We start from the raw sequence: 17,960 nt of genomic DNA, 5'->3' as shown, positions 1-17,960 counted from the left end.
ATTCCCTATGATAATAGTGATTTGAGAAAAATGGTCTAAGCTTAATAGAGTTTTCGCAAGGCACATGATTGCTTTTCTTGGTAAGGAAGAAAGTGAAGTGAACCGGAATATTGGATATAGTAATTTGGTTTGTCGAGGTGTATATAGTCTAATAGTAATGAAAATCAAGGCCAATAGTATATGTTTAATTCAAAGCTAAGTTAGATCCAAGAATGAAATAAAAATAAAAACAGTCATTTCAAGCAATGAAAATCAAATATTCAAATATTCATGCATGGGGGGATCTATAGAATTTTTTTTTGAAAAATATTCAGCTGAGAAAGCGTACAGATAAAGTTGTTTTTTAAATGATATTAAAAAAAAAACTGTATACAGCTAAGCACATAATTTTGATTAGAAGGTAAGGTATATTAAGGAAAACCTTAAAGTAAAGAAATAAATTAATTGCAAGATTCAAAAAAAAAAACTGTGGACCGCTAACAATCATCTTAGATACATTGTTCCCAAATTCTTTTCTATAAAACCTATCTCTAAATCTCTCTTCTGTTCTGTCCATTGTCTTCGCGGATCAGTGTGCTTGTCGACTCTACAGTTTGAAAATCTTTTGTTTGACTCTTCTCCTTTCCTTTTTACACCACAACGGCTTTTAAAACATTGTGGCAGAGACGAGGTAGATCGCCGGATTCTCATCGGAGACGGCGGCGTTGAAAAAGGGTTTTTTTTCTACGATTCTCTCTTTAGGTATTTTATTTACTCCAACTATTTTCCGCTCAATTGGATCTTGAAATTGCCTTTTCTCTTGTTATGGGTCGTTCTTCTCTTCCTTCTTCTCTGTTCAATTTAGCTTCTTGAAACCATAAGGCTCTGTTTTGCTGTTGTAGTTAAAAGAACTCGCTTTACTTGTGTGTGTCTGATACGTATCGTTGATAACAGGTGTCTGCACTGTTCATCAAGTGTTTGTTTGGTGATCTGATTCTTGACTGGATGTGAAATGCAAAGATCACGGAAAGCTCTTCTGATTAGAAGAAGAAGAGCTTCTGAGAGTGCTTCTAATGGAAGGAACCGCCTCTACAAAGTTTCATTGTCTCTAGTTTTTCTCATATGGGGGCTTCTCTTGCTCTCCACGTTGTGGATCAGCCATGGAAATGGTGAGAAAGGTAACCTTTAAGCTCCTAATTTGGCTAACCTTTAAACCCATTAGTATGGATGATTATGAAACTTAATGGTAACATCTGCTTTTCAAGAGAACGTACAATCATGAATATGTGTATTAAAATCTTACTCGTCGGTATTTGCAGGTGATCCAGAGGATGCTAGTGCAAATAAGACAGCTGAACATGTTGATGCACCATCACTAGACTCTACTTTAGTTCATTCTACTCTTGATTTAGCTTCAGCCGAAAGAATCAAAGACGTACACACTATATCGAAGCAAGTAGACGTCGATAACAAAGTTGCAGCAAATGTTACAGAAAGCAAAGACAGTGACACTGTGAAGCAAAGTGAGATGACTAATAATGACTCAGGTCTAGTGAATGACACAGAGACCAATGCTTCAAAGCTTGATCATCTCTCTCGTGCTGTTCCCTTTGGCCTTGATGAGTTCAAGAGCAGACCATCCAATTCCACAGACAAATCTTTGTCTAGCCAAGTCAGCGGCGTGACTCACAGGATGGAGCCTGGTGGGAAAGAGTACAACTACGCAGCAGCTTCAAAAGGAGCTAAGGTATTGTCTTGTAACAAGGAAGCAAAAGGAGCTACAAGCATCATAAGCCGGGACAAAGACAAGTACCTACGGAACCCGTGTTCAACTGAAGAGAAGTTCGTTGTCTTAGAACTTTCAGAAGAAACGTTGGTGAACACAATCAAGATTGCAAATTTCGAGCATTACTCTTCTAATCTCAAGGACTTTGAGATTCTTGGAACCTTGGTTTATCCTACTGATGCATGGGTTCATCTGGGGAACTTCACAGCTTTAAACATGAAGAACGAGCAGAACTTTACACTCGGTGATCCACAGTGGGTGAGATATCTAAAGCTAAGTTTCCTAAGCCATTACGGTTCAGAGTTTTATTGCACCTTGAGTTTATTAGAAGTTTATGGAGTGGACGCTGTGGAACGAATGCTAGAGGATTTGATATCTATCCAAGACAAAAACATAGTGAGACCTCAAGAAGAACAAAAAGAGAAGAAGGAGAGCGATGACGACATGAGTAAACAAAAGGAGAAGGAAGAAGAAACCTCACCAGAGAGTGCGGTTGAAGTATCGAATGAGAGAAAAAAGCTGCCAGATCTGGTGGAAGAGATAAAACATCATCAACCAGGGAGCAGGATGCCAGGGGACACGGTGTTGAAGATATTGATGCAGAAGATAAGGTCACTGGACTTGAGCTTGTCAGTGCTAGAGAGTTATTTGGACGAAATGAGTTCTAGATACGGGAAGATATTCAAGGAGATGGATCAGGAGGCGAGCAAGAGAGAGGAGGAGGTGGCGAAGATGTGGCTAGAGGTAGATAGAATGAAGGAGAGTGAAGAGAAGATTAAGGAGGAAGCAATGGAGATGAGAGAGTGGCGAAGTAGAGTAGAGATAGAGATTGAGAACAGTGAGAAGGAGAAGGAGAAATTGAAGGAGAGGTTGGAGCTAGTGTTGGAAAGAATGGAGTGGATGGAGAAGAAAGGCGTGGCTGTGTTCACCATCTGTGTTGGGTTTGGGGCTATCGCGGTTGTAGCTGTGCTTCTTGGTAAGGGTATCGGTCGAGCAGGGATGACTGGTAGCTTGGCTTGGCTGGTGTTGTTGATAAGCTCTACATTCGTTATGTTTGTTTTGTCTCTTTGAGCTTTTCAGTTTTGGTCTTCCGGTTTTGTTCTAGTTTTTATTGTAGAAGAGGTAGTTGCGTCTTTTTTATACCGAATAAAATATTCATCTTCAGATGATGATTAGTTTTGTTGTGCTCAAATTTCCAGTTCAAGTGGTTTTTGCGAGTTACTATGGTTCTCTTATGCCAATTCGTATGATAAATTTTGGAGGTTGATTGTTTATAGATTTTGAAATAGTTTTTGGATTTTGTCTCTGAAAAAACCAATGTTTAGACAATCAAGTTGTTTAAACAAATTTTGGAGGTTTGACTATTTGCATCTATCTTTGGTGTTTATTGATCCTAGAAGAACTTTTTTTTTGGCAGACAATATAAAACATTCAAAACTGTAAACAGTCAAAACCAAAAGATTAGTTTAAGATAAGTCCACAGAATTAAGAATTTTAAAAAGATTAAATATCCGAAGATGTGTATAATGTAAAGATCAACCCAAAACATTCAACACTGAATAATCCTTTTCGGTGGTTTATAACCACACTAATGCCTGTTTTTCCTTTTTCGTTCTCGTGTCATTACTCCACCCTGTTGGATTTGAACCAAGCTTGGAACATAATTGTAAATAACTGGACCCGAACTATTTGCTCCTACGGGTATTTTCATGAACCGATTGTCCTCTCCAACAATGTATACCATGTCCGTATCCCTCTGATTAAAATATTCCACATCGCATAACACGGCCGCTTTCTTCTCCTCGTCGATAAAGAAAGTTATGTCAGTTGAAAGATCTATCTGAGGATTATTCTCATCTAGTTCCAGTGATAAAAATTTGCTCCACGACACAAGTCTGGCCTGATCAATCTTATCATGTGTCGTCATCCATATCTCAATCTTTGTTGGATGAGAATAGCTGCTATACAATACCGCCAGTCGTTCTTCTCTAACAACTGAGAGAGTTGTAGGAACAAAATCACCATCGGCACTCGAAAAACTAATAGATAAACACGTAAACTTCTCTGTTGAAAAATCGAAACTAAGTAAGAGATCTTCTTCATCATCTTTATTGGCAACCCAATAAATATTCCCCTTCAAAGACACTGCCTTTGATAGTAATCTTCTGCAGTTCTTGGGAAACACGTCATTAAGATCCTTCCAAGAATGAGACTCAAAATCATAGATTCCACAGTCAACATCTTGAGGTTGTGCGGCATAAAAATCCCAGCTGGATCTCAAGATTTTATAGGTTTGGCAAGACTTGTTATTTTCGTATCCAAGAGCAAACTCCGTGTGATCCTTGTAACGACCACAGAATGGGATCCACCTGATTTGGCCAGTACAAGGGTTCCAAACCACGAGTCTTATGTCCCATGTTATGCATAACAATAGCCCGTCGCAGTGAAAGATATTATATATCTTGAATTGTTTCGGACTGTGGAATTCTTTGAGGTTAAGCAGCGTTTGTGGATCAACAAAGTTGTCGTGAATCCCATCGAGATTTACATTCATTGAATAAACCTTCCGTGAATTACCCGACATGAGAACCATACACTGTTTTGCTGCTTTATCCAAGTGCTTCTTGATGAACTCGTGATCTTTGAATAGAGCGTTCCATCGCTTGCAAGTAAAACTTAATCGTCCCAGGGATGTAGCAGGAACTCTAGAGAGTATCTCAAGTACCAAGTCCCATGGAAGATCGAGCAATCTCAATGCCTCTCTTGTCATCATCACCCAATGGATTAGAAGAAGGCGCGAGGTAGCTAGGTTTCTTAGAAATTGAAGAACTTCTGTTAAGAGATTGGAGAATCTACAAGACGAGACGGGTTAGACGCTTTTATAGGTTTTTGTACCTTTTAGAATCGTTAGGTATTGAGTAAAACATGAACCAACTGGATCAAGTAGAAAACACGATTTGGTTTCGGTTTAATTTCGATTGGGTTAATTAGGTTCGGTTTGTGTTTTTTTGCCACCCTTACGTGACGTGGCAGGCGTGGAAAGGAAACCGAGAGAGAGAAGAAAAAGGGTTTAGTTTAGGTCAGAGAGAGAGACAGTACTGGTGTGGTTTGTGGTTTCGGCTCTCTCGCGACACGCAGCAGAATGTTCAAGAAGGCGGTGGAGGCTAAGTCTCACCAGCGTCTCTCCGGCGCCGATCGGAAAAAACTCCGGCGCACCGTTCAAAATAGGTTTTCTCTCCTCACCGATGAGCTCCTCGACGCCATCCTTCCTCCCAAGGTTTGATTGGAGATTAAAGTGGATAGATTACTGTGCCTTTTGTTCTTCTTACAACTGATTAGGTTGCATCGAGTTTTGTAATGGATTGATTCGGCACTCTCTTGTCTTTGTCTAGGTGGAGATAACTGTTTCAAAGTTCCAGAACCGTGTTCTTGTCTATAGTATTGAAGGTGGATGTCCTATGTTTTTCGATATTGATGGAAGAGGGAATGAGATTTTACCCACAGGTTTGTAGATAATTGTATGATTCATATCTTTCAAGGACACTTAATGATTCGCTTCTCTTGTTTTTTTCTTCTTTGTTATGCTGTAGTGTTTGCTCTATGGGAGGCTCCTGAGATGTTACCTTCCTTTATGTTGAAAGGAGGTGAGGTTTCGCGGTATGTACTAGGCGGTGCTGATTTGATGTTCCCTGGTATATTGATCCCTCCCGAAGGCTTTCCTTCTTTCTCAGCTGGAGAGATATGGTCTGTCAAAGTTCCTGGGAATGCGGCACCTATTGCTGTAAGTCTCTTTATACTTTTGTTGACAACATCAAGTTTCAAGTTTGGGTAGTTACATGATGGTTATGCGTGTTTTTGAAGGTTGGGTTTACCACAATGAGTAGTGCAGAAGGTCTTAAAGCAGGCTTGCGTGGGAAGGCTTTACGGATAGCTCATTATTACCGTGACTTCCTCTGGTACAATACATGAGATGCTTTTTTACTTTTCTGTTTGTTGTTCTCTGGAGGAACTTAGTCTTTTACATGGTAAATGTGTGTTTCACAGGGAATCAGCGGAGGGGCATTATGTTCCAAATGCTGGGTTTTGGGAGGATGTTGTCATGGAGGATCCAGCGTTCCTTGCTTCTGGTTCAGGTGAGGAAGTTTCGGACGCTTCAGCTGGGCAGCAGACAAGCACAGGAAACGAAGAAGATGCATCTGCTTTGGAAACAGCTTCAACCTCAGCTACTGATGCTAAGAATGGTACTGAAGAAGACATAGTTGGAAGCATGAATGAGGTTAACTTAGGAGATGACGTTTCTGCTAATGAAGCTAATACTGAGAAGCAGAATCCTCTCTCCACAGAGGAGGTAGATGCCCTTCTTGACCAATGCCTTTTGCAAGCATTGCATACAACACTGAAAGAGAAGGACCTTCCCATACCAGGAAGCACTTTATGGTAAGAATGCCATTCAGATACTTTGAGTTTCTTTGAAAGCAAACTTTTTTCTAGTAATTGCTTGGAATATTACGTCATGATGTATGCTTTTCCCCCTTTACTTTGTTGGGAGGGGTTGTTATATCACACTCTAAAGCTATGTTCTCGTATTTGTGTTACTCTTGACTCTGCGGAGACCTGACCTTAACCCATTTTTTTTCCTTTCCATGTTTAGCTTACATAATTTTTTTTATGTGGGTGGTGCAGGGCAAATCATGTATTACCTTGTAGGCCTCCTGGGATCACACTAGACATTAAGAAGTCTTCCCATAAAAAACTGTCAAAGTGGCTGCAATCTAAAGCTTCTGCAGGAATGGTTAGTTATCTTGTGACTTGTCTCCTTGTTTGTTGGTAATTTTATTACTCGATGTTATAGAGTATGAGTGTACACAGACTCTCTCTTCCAACACCGACTAGTTTATCAGTTATAAAGTGCTATATGTATCTCAAAAGAGTTGGTAACACTCATTGCCTCATTGGTAGTTTACCATTTAACCCTGATATACGCATACACTCTGATGTATTGATTGGCACTCTGATTGTTTTAACCATATGCACAGATAACTGTGAAAGAAGACAAGCACAAGAAGGAGATTGTGCTGATCTCAGTTAACCGCAGGCACCCTGATTACTCATCCTTCAAGCCAGAGAAAAAGAAAGCAGAAATCTCCGAGTCTTCTGTCGCCAGCTCCACAGCACAAGCTCAGTCAGACAAAATGCTTGAAATCATAGAGGTCTACAAACCAAGCATACACAACAGCGCAATATTTGCATCACTCGGAGAAGACAAAGGAAAGCTATACACAGCTTCAGAAGCCTCTGACGTCGTCTTCAAATACATCGAGAAGGAAAATCTGGTGAAGCCAACAAACAAGTCAATGGTGGTGCTGGATCCTATCCTGTGCGACGCATTGTTCAAAGGAGCTATCAAAAAGGGATCAGCGTATCCGTCAGAGATTCATAAAAAGGATGTTGGATCGACTTTTATAGGGAGGATGCAGCCTCATCAGGTGGTGATGAGAGGAGGATGCGAACCTGTGGTTCGTAAAGGAGGTATAAAGCCGGTTCAGATAATGACGGAGCGAAGACAAGGTAACAAGAAAGTGACCAAGGTCTCGGGGATAGAGACGTTCTTGATGGATCCTGACTCGTTTGGATCAGAGCTGCAGAAGAAGTTTGCTTGTAGTACTTCAGTTAACGAACTTCCAGGTATGTTGCTTTTGTCTATTTGTTTGTGTGAAAGGGAATAAAACTAGTGAGAGATTGTGTTTGTCTTACAGGTAAGAAAGGGTACGAGGTTCTGATACAGGGAGGTGTGATTGAAGATGTGGCGAGATATATGGTGGAACACTACGGAGTTCCAAAGAGATACATTGAAGTTCTGGATAAGACTAGGAAATGATTTCATTTGCTGTTTTACTTTTCGTTTTGTGTTCTAAACTTTTAATTTTATTTAGTTTCCCTGAGGTTACTTTACTCAGTTATGGAACAAATCTTTTATTTTTAGCTTTGTGAAAATAAAAGAGAAATGGGAAGTGAATAAATAGCAAGCAGTTAAAAGTCCGCTTGGAAGCATGAATGAGCTGAACTTAATAGATGACATTTCTGCTAAAGAAGCTAACTACCGAGAAGCATGAAAATACTTTAATACATTCATGTGTTGTGTTGAGAAAATAACCGGTCATCATTACTAGTTTGTATGGTTCCAAATAATAAGTTGATGCTGTTATGAAATAACTTATAATTTATAGTATCGAGAAATTTAAATAAGAGTAGAATTTAATACCCGTATGAAGCAAATAACACTACTATAAGTGAGAGGGTTTATTATAAGTAAGAAGAAGAAGATGTAATGGTGTTTTGATTATAAACTCTTGTTCTTGTTTATGGTGTACAAAAGAGTGAGATGAGTGATGGTATTTATAGTGAACAACAATACATAAAATAACAAAGATGGTGCTTAATTTGGTAAATGAGTGGGTGATCATAATGCTTGATGAGTAGATGATCATAGTGCTTGAGTTGGTAAAGGAGTGGATGATCATAGTGCTTGAGTTTGGTAAAGAAGTGGATGATCATTTCAATGCTTAATTTATAACACTCCCCCTTGATCATCCATCTTGTATTACGTGGTGCCTCATTAAAAACCTAGTCATGGAAAACCCAATGGGGAAAACCGTAGTAAAAGTAAAAAGAGTACAACTACGTAAGCTCCCCCTCAAATGAGTAGTCATAGAACCTTTAGAACAATGATAGATTTTCATCTCTCAAATTGTAACATTCTCTTTGGTTGTCTATCTTTTGTATGTTCTTTGTTGCCTCGTTAAAACCTTGTCATGGAAAAACCCAATGGGATAAAAAAAAACCATGATAAGGAAAAAGAGTACAACCACACTTACTATCATATTTCTTTCCCTGGAAACAATATCTTCAGGATATGCATTCCAATCAACTCTCTTCAGAGAATTAAGCTTAAGAGAATAAACTCTATTCATTTCTATTATGATATCTAGGGCCTTTAGACTTCTTGTCCATAATTCTCTTTTGACTTAGACAATAGTTTATTGGTCTATTTGGATTTCAAACCAAATTTCTTACATATAATCGTATAGAAATTCGTCTCGTACATACGAATTATTCATTTGTAACTATAGAAGTTACTATTATGATTTTCTTTCTTTTCATATGAAATTACATCTTTCAGTAATGAAAAAGATTAATAATTTTCTTAAATAACACTCTTACGTATGGTATTTCAGGACCAAACATATACGAGCGTCTTAAATAAAATACTTTAAGGATCTTTATGATAACATCTCAGTTTTAGATCTCCAGTTTAGAATACATAAAAACAATATAGTATTGTCAAGAGTTTTCTTTCAAAATATAATTTTTCTATAACTCTTCAGGAGTTTTGATTATATTCAAATCATGATTCTATTGATTTATAATCTCTTGATAAATACAAATGGATACATTTGTTAATATTTCATATATCCCATAAAATAGTTTGTTTCAATTCGATCGAATATGCAGAGTTCCCGGGAACATGATTTTGATATCATCAATCCTTCATGGATTATACTTTCAGGGATTAACATTTTTCAAGTGGATTGTTTTATTCAAGTTCTTCCTTTATTACCAGACTATAAGGAACTTGAAACTAGTTGCATCTACCATATGAAATTATGTCTCTTCACAATCAATTTCATATTGATCCTTCTTTGTGTGCAACGGTTCATTTACATCTCACTTGTTTTACACCTTTTAGTGTATGGACTACTGGTCCAAATACTTCTCTATTTCACAAGAAGTTTATATCTTTGTCTATTGCATCTTTCTGATTTGGCCAATCATTTCTTTGTGTACACTTTTCAATAGACTTTCTTTCATGATCCTCTTTCTCATTTATTATATCAACTGCTACTTTGCATGTATAATATCATCGACGTCAATTTTCTTATCGGTTCCATTTTGTTTCATACATGACATAACTTATTGAGATCTCTTCATTTGTCTCAGGTACCTGAATTTTCGTCAGTCATGTTTAATTTCTCTTCTGGAGATCATACAAAACTATATTGCCTCGTTTTGACCATTATCAATATATGCTCCTTTTCATTTACGAGGATTTATCTTGGGAACCAATCTGTCTACCACGCTGCAGGCGTGACTAGCAGTTTGATATTGTTCTTGTAGAACATTTATTCTTATTGGAGCATTTACAGCTGGTATATGTGACTTGATCACTATATTTATATGGGTCGTGTCTGGCAACTGCTTTAGTAAGTTTTGAAATGAATTATCTTTTGGACTTCTATTTCACATTGTGTTTAGCCCGAGGATCAATGATAATTCATTTCAACTTATTTTCTTTTCCAGCTGTTTATTTTCTCCCCCTTATGTTGGAAGTACTAACTCACTTTTAGAATTCATGTATAGCCTTACTTATAGTTTTCGGGGATGGCTCTGGATTCTTAAGTGTCAATAGAGATTTATATCCAACATATATTTCCAACCTCATTTGAAAACACATCTTCATTTGAAGCTCTGTGGCGGAGCAACATCCAACATTCTTAGATGAAAATGATTGGTTTCTGATTCTATACCAATGATGGGGAGAACTAGTGAATATTTATTGGCTTGATGCGATCCAATGTTGCTCAAAATGTTTAGCACTTATCTCAGTGAATGTGCTATAGTCGTTAAAGACTTTAAGAAGTGAATTCACCAATATTATAAAAATGCATAGTGGGTGATCAGTCCACTAACATCTTCGTTATTTATGCCAATATCTTATTTTGGCTGGTGAAAACCATATTACCCTTTTATCTTATGGGTAAGCAACATATGTCAAATCATTCGGAAGAATCTTCTGGTTCTTATATGACTATGCATATGACCTTTAAGTATATATTCGCATTATTAATGAACCAAAATGGTCTAACTGATTCATGCCAAATGTAAACTTCTAGTTTACTATACATTTATCTTCATTATACTAATCTTTGTGTAGTACAATATATAAGAGGCTGTAGATATTTTCTCTAAAATACTTATACTGCTTTGAGAATTATTTCTGATTGAAATGTATATATCATTTCGTTTGCTTATTGTCTCAACATAAGTGTCTCAAAATCTTACGGATTTACTTTGAGAAAAATTCATTAATCTTAGTTTTAGTGTAAACATAATCTTCTGGATGTTTGACTTATCATAAAAAGTGAGATTCTTTAACTCTTCCCCTCGAGAGTATAATACTACAGGTTTATCAATCTCGAATGTATCTCATTTTCTTAATCAACAACATATCCTACATGGGTTATGTATTTTTCGTAGATCCTTTTAACTTTTGATACTTATAAAAATACAATACCTTAAGAACTTTAAATTGCATTCTTAAGAACTTTAAATTAAATTTTTATGTGCAGTAATACTATGTATACTTCTGGAGCATCATATATATCCTCTTTTTAAGCATTCTATAAGTTTTACTACCTTGTATTGTACACACAATAAATTTTCTTTCATCTTCAGATGAAGTCATAATTTCTTTTCTTTATTACCATGTTTATTTTCTCAACTTTAAGTGAGAGTATGAGTTCTATAAAGAAACTCTTTGGACCTTGACCTCATTTATGCTCACGTCTAAAACCACAATTTATGAGTTTTTAAATGTCATATTCTCTTCAGGAGAATGAATCATAATCAACTAGACGTGATTTATCAATAGATATTTTTTCAATATATATGCATCATAAAACAAATTCTTGAAGAAATTTTACTTTTAAACTTAACATCCAACATAGTTGGCTTTAATTACCGACGTCAGGTCTTGTAATCTTTAAATGCAAAATACAAAATGAGCTTTAGGTAATCACTTCAGGTGATAATACCTTTTTTTATATATATCATCTTCCAAAACTTATGGATCTTTTAGAGTCAAGCTTTAAACTTAAAATAAATGGTAATAAAATCAAAATATTTCAAATATATATAAATATGTATTAACAAAGGTGTCTTATTATATCAGAAAATAAATAAAACTTTCATAGTAATTATTATATAGACTATATTATTACTCTCATGCTTTTTAACAAAGTTTAACCTATCAATCAATTTTAATGAACAAATTTATATCACTGCCAACTTCATGCAAATTGATTTATCTAATCAAGTTTGTTAAACTTGTATATAAAGCATAAAAATACTTATCTTATAAACAGAAGTATATCGGCGATGAAAGTTTCAGCTGTTCACGTTTCTGAATTGGCTGATAACTTGTACATATCTTTCCGAGAGAATACACAATCCTGAAAACTTTAAATTTTGCTCATATAAACATGGCCATTACATTAGTAAATATCAACATATAATCCAAATTCTTTTATGATATTAGACCAAAGACTAATCGACCACAAAACTAACCGATTACAAATAATTTCTTTTATGATGTTAGACCATGAATCATAAAGTATGTTTCCTTAATACCATTAAATCATGAAGCATATTAAAGTATAATAAGCAAAATTTAATTCATAAATAACTATTATTCTTACATATAGACAAGCGTTGATATATATATATATATATATATATATCATCGTCTAAAATGACTATATATATATATATATATATTTTTTTTTTTTAGAATTTCGCAATTTTAAAATGAATCATTTATTATGAACTTCATAATTTAAAAACCGTTTACATTAATCATACAAGAAATTACAAGGAGAAGCGATGTAAAGAAAATTAAACCGATAATCATCTTAAATTCACTCGGAGTAAATTCTCCATCGAATAAACCATAAATAGAAACACAAATAAAAATGGCACATAAAAACAAAAGTGCGCGAATCATCTTTCTTGAAAAATCGGAGGAGAGCGATTTTGAAATTTTTGAGAGAAGATGAAATGTTTTGGATGATGAAATGAAGTGAAAATGAGTTGTATTTATAGATGAAAATTACTGTTCATGACCGTTGGAGAAAGGGGAAATTTTTGAAAAAAATTCTTTGTGACCGTTGGGGTTAAATCGAGTGCACCAAAAATTAGTCCGAAAATATCGTATTAAACGGTCAATCAAATCTATAAAATTTCATAAAAGTAAAAAATTATGACAATGAAATATTTATGTTATATGACAATAAATCATGCGACGGCTCAGCCGATCAATGCATAATATCAAATAAATTATACGGCGGCTCGGCCGACCAATTAATAATAAACAGAATATAAGGAGGCTCAGCCGACCAATAAATAATAAACAGGATATAAGGTGGCTCGGCCGACCAATAAATAATAAACAGGATATAAGGCGGCTCGGCCGACCAATAAATAATAAACAGGATATAAGGCGGCTCGGCCGACCAATAAATAAATTAAATTACTAGTAAATAATATAGGCGGTATTCCGGCCATTATAACATGATATAAATAATAGTAGAGGCGGTATACCGACCATTATAACAGGGTATAAATGATACAAATAAATTTTACCGAATCGCAGAGTGATCGTGCTGATAACGTGTTATGAAATAACTTATAATTTATAGTATCGAGAAATTTAAATAAGAGTAGAATTTAATACCCGTATGAAGCAAATAACACTACTATAAGTGAGAGGGTTTATTATAAGTAAGAAGAAGAAGATGTAATGGTGTTTTGATTATAAATTCTTGTTCTTGTTTATGGTGTACAAAAGAGTGAGATGAGTGATGGTATTTATAGTGAACAACAATACATAAAATAACAAAGATGGTGCTTAATTTGGTAAATGAGTGGGTGATCATAATGCTTGATGAGTAGATGATCATAGTGCTTGAGTTGGTAAAGGAGTGGATGATCATAGTGCTTGAGTTTGGTAAAGAAGTGGATGATCATTTCAATGCTTAATTTATAACAGATGCTTAATTATCAAAACAGAAGTTTTAATTCTTAAACATAGTGGACATGGGCCTCAATTCTTCCGAAGCCCAACTAGATAATTTTTCCAGAACCCACACTTAGGCACGGATCAGTGAGGGATCTGAAGAAAAAACAGATCTCATCTCTAATTTTAATCACTGTCGATCGCAAGTGGTGGTGACATGAGTGACGTTGCATTGCACCGGATAAAATAAAGTGACAAACCACCTTTTGCTCTCACCAACCACAACACAAAGCGCACATTTTAACAGAGTCAGTGCCGCTTTGAACTGCTGCACACGTTTCAAACACAGAAACAGATAGAGAGAAACATGATGGCGTTGGCTCTTCGCAGACTATCATCTTCCCTTAAGAAGCCCATCTTCTCAAATGGCGTTTCCCTCCGTTCCATGGTTAAATCTGATTCTCTCATCCCCTCTTTGTTTGTTTTGATTCTGATCCGTTTTTTTTTTTTTAATGTTCAGTCGTCTTTGCCAACCTCGGCTATGGCGGACTCGGAGAGATCTCGTTCCAGTGTAATAAATAATTATCACACCTTATTAATTCGTTTAAGGCTGTCTTTTGAACATTGTTTTTTGAATTTGATATCAGTGGATAAAGCAACTGAATGCACCTCTGGAAGAAATCGATCCAGAAATCGCAGATATTATCGAACTCGAGAAGGCTCGTCAATGGAAGGTGTGATATTGACTTAACAAGATTCACGGGTATTGAAAGCTGATTTGGAGATTCTGGATGTTGTGTGTGTGAGGTTTCAGGGATTTGAACTTATACCGTCGGAGAATTTCACATCTGCCTCGGTGATGGAAGCTGTTGGCTCTGTTATGACTAACAAGTATAGTGAAGGCTACCCTGGAGCTAGATACTATGGAGGCAATGAGTATGTAACATATCCTTTTCCACTTTACTATAGTGTTCCACTTTGGTGCTACTTTCTGGAATTGATGAAATCTTCAAGATATATTTGTTTTTATGCTTACAACACTTTCTTGTTAGTATCCGATACTCAAATTTTATTTGCTATTCTTGTCTATATAATAGGTACATTGACATGGCTGAGTCATTATGTCAAAAACGCGCCCTCGAAGCTTTTCACTTAGATCCTTCCAAATGGGGAGGTACTTACGAGTTTTACTACTTGATTATTTGACATTTTTACTTAGTTGTGATGGTTAAACACATTATCTACTAGAAACCAGTTTTAGTAGGATGGGAACACTTACGACATAGCTCTACTCTCTTTTTTTTTTTTTTTTTGTAGTCAATGTGCAGTCTTTATCAGGATCACCAGCTAACTTCCAAGTTTACACCGCGCTACTTAAACCTCATGAAAGAATCATGGCTCTTGACTTACCTCATGGTGGCCATCTTTCTCATGGTTATCAGGTATCCTTGGATATCAATCTCTATAGCATCGCCAGCATTTCAGCTTCATTTCTCTTCTCCATGTGGAGTTGATAATGTATCTTTTTAAATTGCTCTTGTGCAGACTGACACAAAGAAAATATCTGCTGTATCCATCTTCTTTGAGACAATGCCATACAGATTAGATGAGAGCACTGGTTACATTGATTACGATCAGGTTTGGTAGTTGATAGCCAGCTTAGCTTAATGCATATACACTAAACTGTTTATATTTTACCAATATATACCATTAAGACACATGTTATAATTATTCGCAGCTAGAAAAAAGTGCGGTGCTTTTCAGACCCAAACTTATTGTTGCGGGTGCAAGTGCTTATGCTCGTTTATATGACTATGCACGTATCCGTAAGGTAAGATACTGTCCCAACTCTAGAGTGTGAAGTATAATTACTAAAGTTGGATGCAGATTGCATTTTTAAAGTTTGTGCATGACAAATTTGCAGGTCTGTGACAAGCAAAAGGCGGTTATGCTGGCAGATATGGCTCACATTAGTGGGTTGGTTGCGGCTGGTGTTATTCCTTCTCCTTTTGAGTATGCTGATGTTGTTACGACTACAACTCACAAATCTCTTCGAGGTCCCAGAGGGGCTATGATATTCTTTAGGAAGGGATTGAAAGAGGTTAACAAACAAGGAAAAGAGGTGGATTTCAAGTTATATTGGTGTAAATGAATTAGTAAATAACTTTCAAGTTCTGAATATATTTAGTTGTATTTGATCATATATGGGTTGTATCTATACATGGCAGGTCATGTATGACTATGAGGACAGAATCAATGCAGCTGTTTTTCCTGGACTGCAAGGTGGTCCACATAATCATACTATAACAGGTCTAGCAGTTGCTCTGAAGCAGGTTCGTCCAGCAAACTCTTTTATATGAAATTATTATGTATTGTCTATTTTGTACCGTGAACTCCTTTTAACTTTCTGGTTAAGGTCTATACTAGGATTTTCTTGTTCTCTCTTTCATAGCCTTCGTGTCTTGTCGATTTACTCTATTACAGGTGAAATCACCAGAGTATAAGGCTTATCAGGATCAAGTTCTCCGCAATTGCTCAAAGTTTGCTGAGGTGAGATGTGTTTGCAGATTGTCATCTTCTTAGTTGAGTAAATTAGTTGATATACCTCAAGTATCCTGCCATGTTTGTAACACCTGAGTATGACGCCTACTTAATCATCTCCCTTTTTGTTTGTAAAATATGGCTTGTAATTGCAGACTTTGCTATCAAAAGGATATGACTTAGTATCTGGAGGCACTGACAATCATTTAGTCTTGGTGAACTTGAAAAATAAGGTATATCCCGTTCTATCTTTTATGGTATGTACCCTTTAATGTCTAGAATGCTTGCTTTTTTACTTATATCTTTGCACAAGAAGATCTGTTTTAGAGAACATAACTTAAACTCATAGAATTTGGTTTTAGTACGGTGAACTAAATCAATTATGATTTCTTGCTTCTCATATATTATATTGTGCGATTTCATTTCTCCGACCGACGATTTGCTGACCTCATGTAGCAAATCAAGTGTAAATGTTTTGTTTTTGTACTGTGAACCTCATTAAGCAGTGCATAGTGTCGCTAAATTTCTCTGCTAATGGATGATGATATTGGAAACGGTGTGTTTGCAGGGAATAGATGGATCAAGAGTGGAAAAAGTATTAGAATCAGTACATATTGCAGCAAACAAGAACACTGTTCCTGGTGATGTTTCCGCCATGGTTCCAGGCGGCATCCGTATGGGTAAGGCTCTTAAAATGAACACTGAAAGAAGTAATGTGTTAGTATGTCGTAAAAGTAGTAATATTCATCCTTCTTGGCATTACTAGTTTTGAAACTCTACTAACTTTTGTCTGTGATCATAGGAACACCTGGTGATAACTAAAAGAACTGTATGTGTTTCTTCTTACAGGAACACCAGCTCTCACATCAAGAGGATTCATTGAAGAAGATTTTGCAAAAGTGGCTGAATACTTTGATTTAGCCGTCAAGATAGCCTTGAAGATCAAGGCAGAGTCTCAAGGTATATACATAAACCGTCTAGTTTTTTTTTGTGTGTGTCGTGCTCTCTGAATTATATTGAGGGATGTATAATGTTAATGTAATGCAGGAACAAAGCTGAAGGACTTTGTAGCAACGATGCAATCAAATGAGAAGTTACAGTCAGAGATGGCAAAGCTTCGTGAGATGATTGAAGAATACGCTAAACAGTTCCCAACGATTGGGTTCGAGAAAGAGACAATGCGATACAAAGAGTAGTTTTCATCAAAAGTGAAAATCGACACACGTTTCCACAAGCATTCACAATGGTTCCTAAGAGATACAACGAAGTTCTTGAATGTAATGATTTCATTTGCTACCTCTTTTGCTTTTCTTTTCTTACATTTACTCTTTACTTTTCAGATATTGAGCAAATGAGAATAAAATGGTTTTTTTTTATACTGTTAATTGGCAAAATTATACCTACATTTGTGAAAATGAAAGAAACTATCAAGTGAAAATTAGATTATGAGTAACAATACTTGAGAAAATAGAAACCTATTGAATGTTTTATGTTCATTAAACTATTTCCAAATGATAATTGTTTTTTAAACCTCATAACCTCTTTGATCTTCAGCAAAAAATGGCTAAATAAAATGTGAAGATTAGATTTATGAGTAACTAATACTCCATTCGTTCCAAAATGATGTATGTTTTAGAGTTTTCATACATATAAAAAAAATATAAATTTTGATTACGAATACATTATTTTTCGATTAGCTATTTCTTATATTTTTTATCCAATCAAAATTTAATAAACACATTTAATTTTTTTTTAGAAGTTTACAGTTTATTATTATTATTTATTAATAAAATGCATTAAAAA

The 17,960-nt window shown here is 35.8% G+C and overlaps 4 protein-coding genes across 5 annotated transcripts; 3 read left to right on the top strand and 1 right to left on the bottom strand.

Moving 5' to 3' along the window:
* The first annotated feature begins 461 nt into the window (after positions 1-461).
* On the top strand, positions 462-2,986 carry LOC106405891 (SUN domain-containing protein 4-like). 2 transcript variants are annotated; one of them, XM_048761350.1, is made up of 3 exons: positions 462-741; positions 934-1,148; positions 1,299-2,986. In XM_048761350.1, exons 2-3 carry the CDS (start codon positions 992-994, stop codon positions 2,834-2,836), a joined length of 1,695 nt encoding a protein of 564 aa, XP_048617307.1. In that variant the 5' UTR covers positions 462-741; positions 934-991; the 3' UTR covers positions 2,837-2,986. The 2 variants fall into 2 exon arrangements, with proteins under 2 accessions (XP_048617307.1, XP_048617306.1); XM_048761349.1 differs by having other exon boundaries at positions 464-741; positions 934-1,157.
* A 231-nt stretch (positions 2,987-3,217) lies between these two features.
* LOC106405500 (putative F-box protein At3g17500) lies at positions 3,218-4,586 on the bottom strand. Its single transcript, XM_013846022.3, has one exon. It carries the CDS (start codon positions 4,536-4,538, stop codon positions 3,354-3,356), a length of 1,185 nt encoding a protein of 394 aa, XP_013701476.1. The 5' UTR covers positions 4,539-4,586; the 3' UTR covers positions 3,218-3,353.
* Positions 4,587-4,789: 203 nt separating this feature from the next.
* LOC106405889 (eukaryotic translation initiation factor 2D-like) lies at positions 4,790-7,804 on the top strand. Its single transcript, XM_013846446.3, has 8 exons — positions 4,790-5,042; positions 5,158-5,269; positions 5,356-5,546; positions 5,627-5,721; positions 5,810-6,202; positions 6,449-6,557; positions 6,802-7,450; positions 7,522-7,804. Exons 1-8 carry the CDS (start codon positions 4,908-4,910, stop codon positions 7,641-7,643), a joined length of 1,806 nt encoding a protein of 601 aa, XP_013701900.1. The 5' UTR covers positions 4,790-4,907; the 3' UTR covers positions 7,644-7,804.
* Positions 7,805-13,836: 6,032 nt separating this feature from the next.
* Positions 13,837-17,535, top strand: LOC106402348 (serine hydroxymethyltransferase 2, mitochondrial). The gene is made up of 15 exons (XM_013843061.3): positions 13,837-14,064; positions 14,137-14,187; positions 14,264-14,350; positions 14,431-14,552; positions 14,714-14,790; positions 14,934-15,058; positions 15,162-15,254; positions 15,355-15,447; positions 15,541-15,738; positions 15,845-15,949; positions 16,101-16,166; positions 16,313-16,390; positions 16,726-16,837; positions 17,007-17,117; positions 17,205-17,535. Exons 1-15 carry the CDS (start codon positions 13,984-13,986, stop codon positions 17,351-17,353), a joined length of 1,548 nt encoding a protein of 515 aa, XP_013698515.1. The 5' UTR covers positions 13,837-13,983; the 3' UTR covers positions 17,354-17,535.
* Positions 17,536-17,960: the final 425 nt, after the last annotated feature.

Source organism: Brassica napus, chromosome C6, assembly GCF_020379485.1.
Source record: "Brassica napus cultivar Da-Ae chromosome C6, Da-Ae, whole genome shotgun sequence".
NCBI lineage: Eukaryota > Viridiplantae > Streptophyta > Magnoliopsida > Brassicales > Brassicaceae > Brassica > Brassica napus.
The sequence above is the reverse complement of the archived record's forward strand: the minus strand, read 5'-3'. Positions and strand labels throughout refer to the sequence as shown.

What these genes read in the sequence shown, in the direction of transcription:
- LOC106405891 (XM_048761349.1), top strand. Translation starts at nt 992, where the DNA reads ATGCAAAGATCACGGAAAGCTCTTCTGATTAGAAGAAGAAGAGCTTCT. An exon ending in CCATGGAAATGGTGAGAAAG is followed by an intron (nt 1,158 to 1,298) that starts GTAACCTTTAAG and finishes CGGTATTTGCAG; the next exon opens with GTGATCCAGAGGATGCTAGT.
- LOC106405500 (XM_013846022.3), bottom strand. Translation starts at nt 4,538, where the DNA reads ATGATGACAAGAGAGGCATTGAGATTGCTCGATCTTCCATGGGACTTG.
- LOC106402348 (XM_013843061.3), top strand. Translation starts at nt 13,984, where the DNA reads ATGATGGCGTTGGCTCTTCGCAGACTATCATCTTCCCTTAAGAAGCCC. An exon ending in AGATACTATGGAGGCAATGA is followed by an intron (nt 14,553 to 14,713) that starts GTATGTAACATA and finishes TCTATATAATAG; the next exon opens with GTACATTGACATGGCTGAGT. An exon ending in TAGCAGTTGCTCTGAAGCAG is followed by an intron (nt 15,950 to 16,100) that starts GTTCGTCCAGCA and finishes ACTCTATTACAG; the next exon opens with GTGAAATCACCAGAGTATAA.
- LOC106405889 (XM_013846446.3), top strand. Translation starts at nt 4,908, where the DNA reads ATGTTCAAGAAGGCGGTGGAGGCTAAGTCTCACCAGCGTCTCTCCGGC. An exon ending in GAATGAGATTTTACCCACAG is followed by an intron (nt 5,270 to 5,355) that starts GTTTGTAGATAA and finishes GTTATGCTGTAG; the next exon opens with TGTTTGCTCTATGGGAGGCT. An exon ending in TTCAGTTAACGAACTTCCAG is followed by an intron (nt 7,451 to 7,521) that starts GTATGTTGCTTT and finishes TTTGTCTTACAG; the next exon opens with GTAAGAAAGGGTACGAGGTT.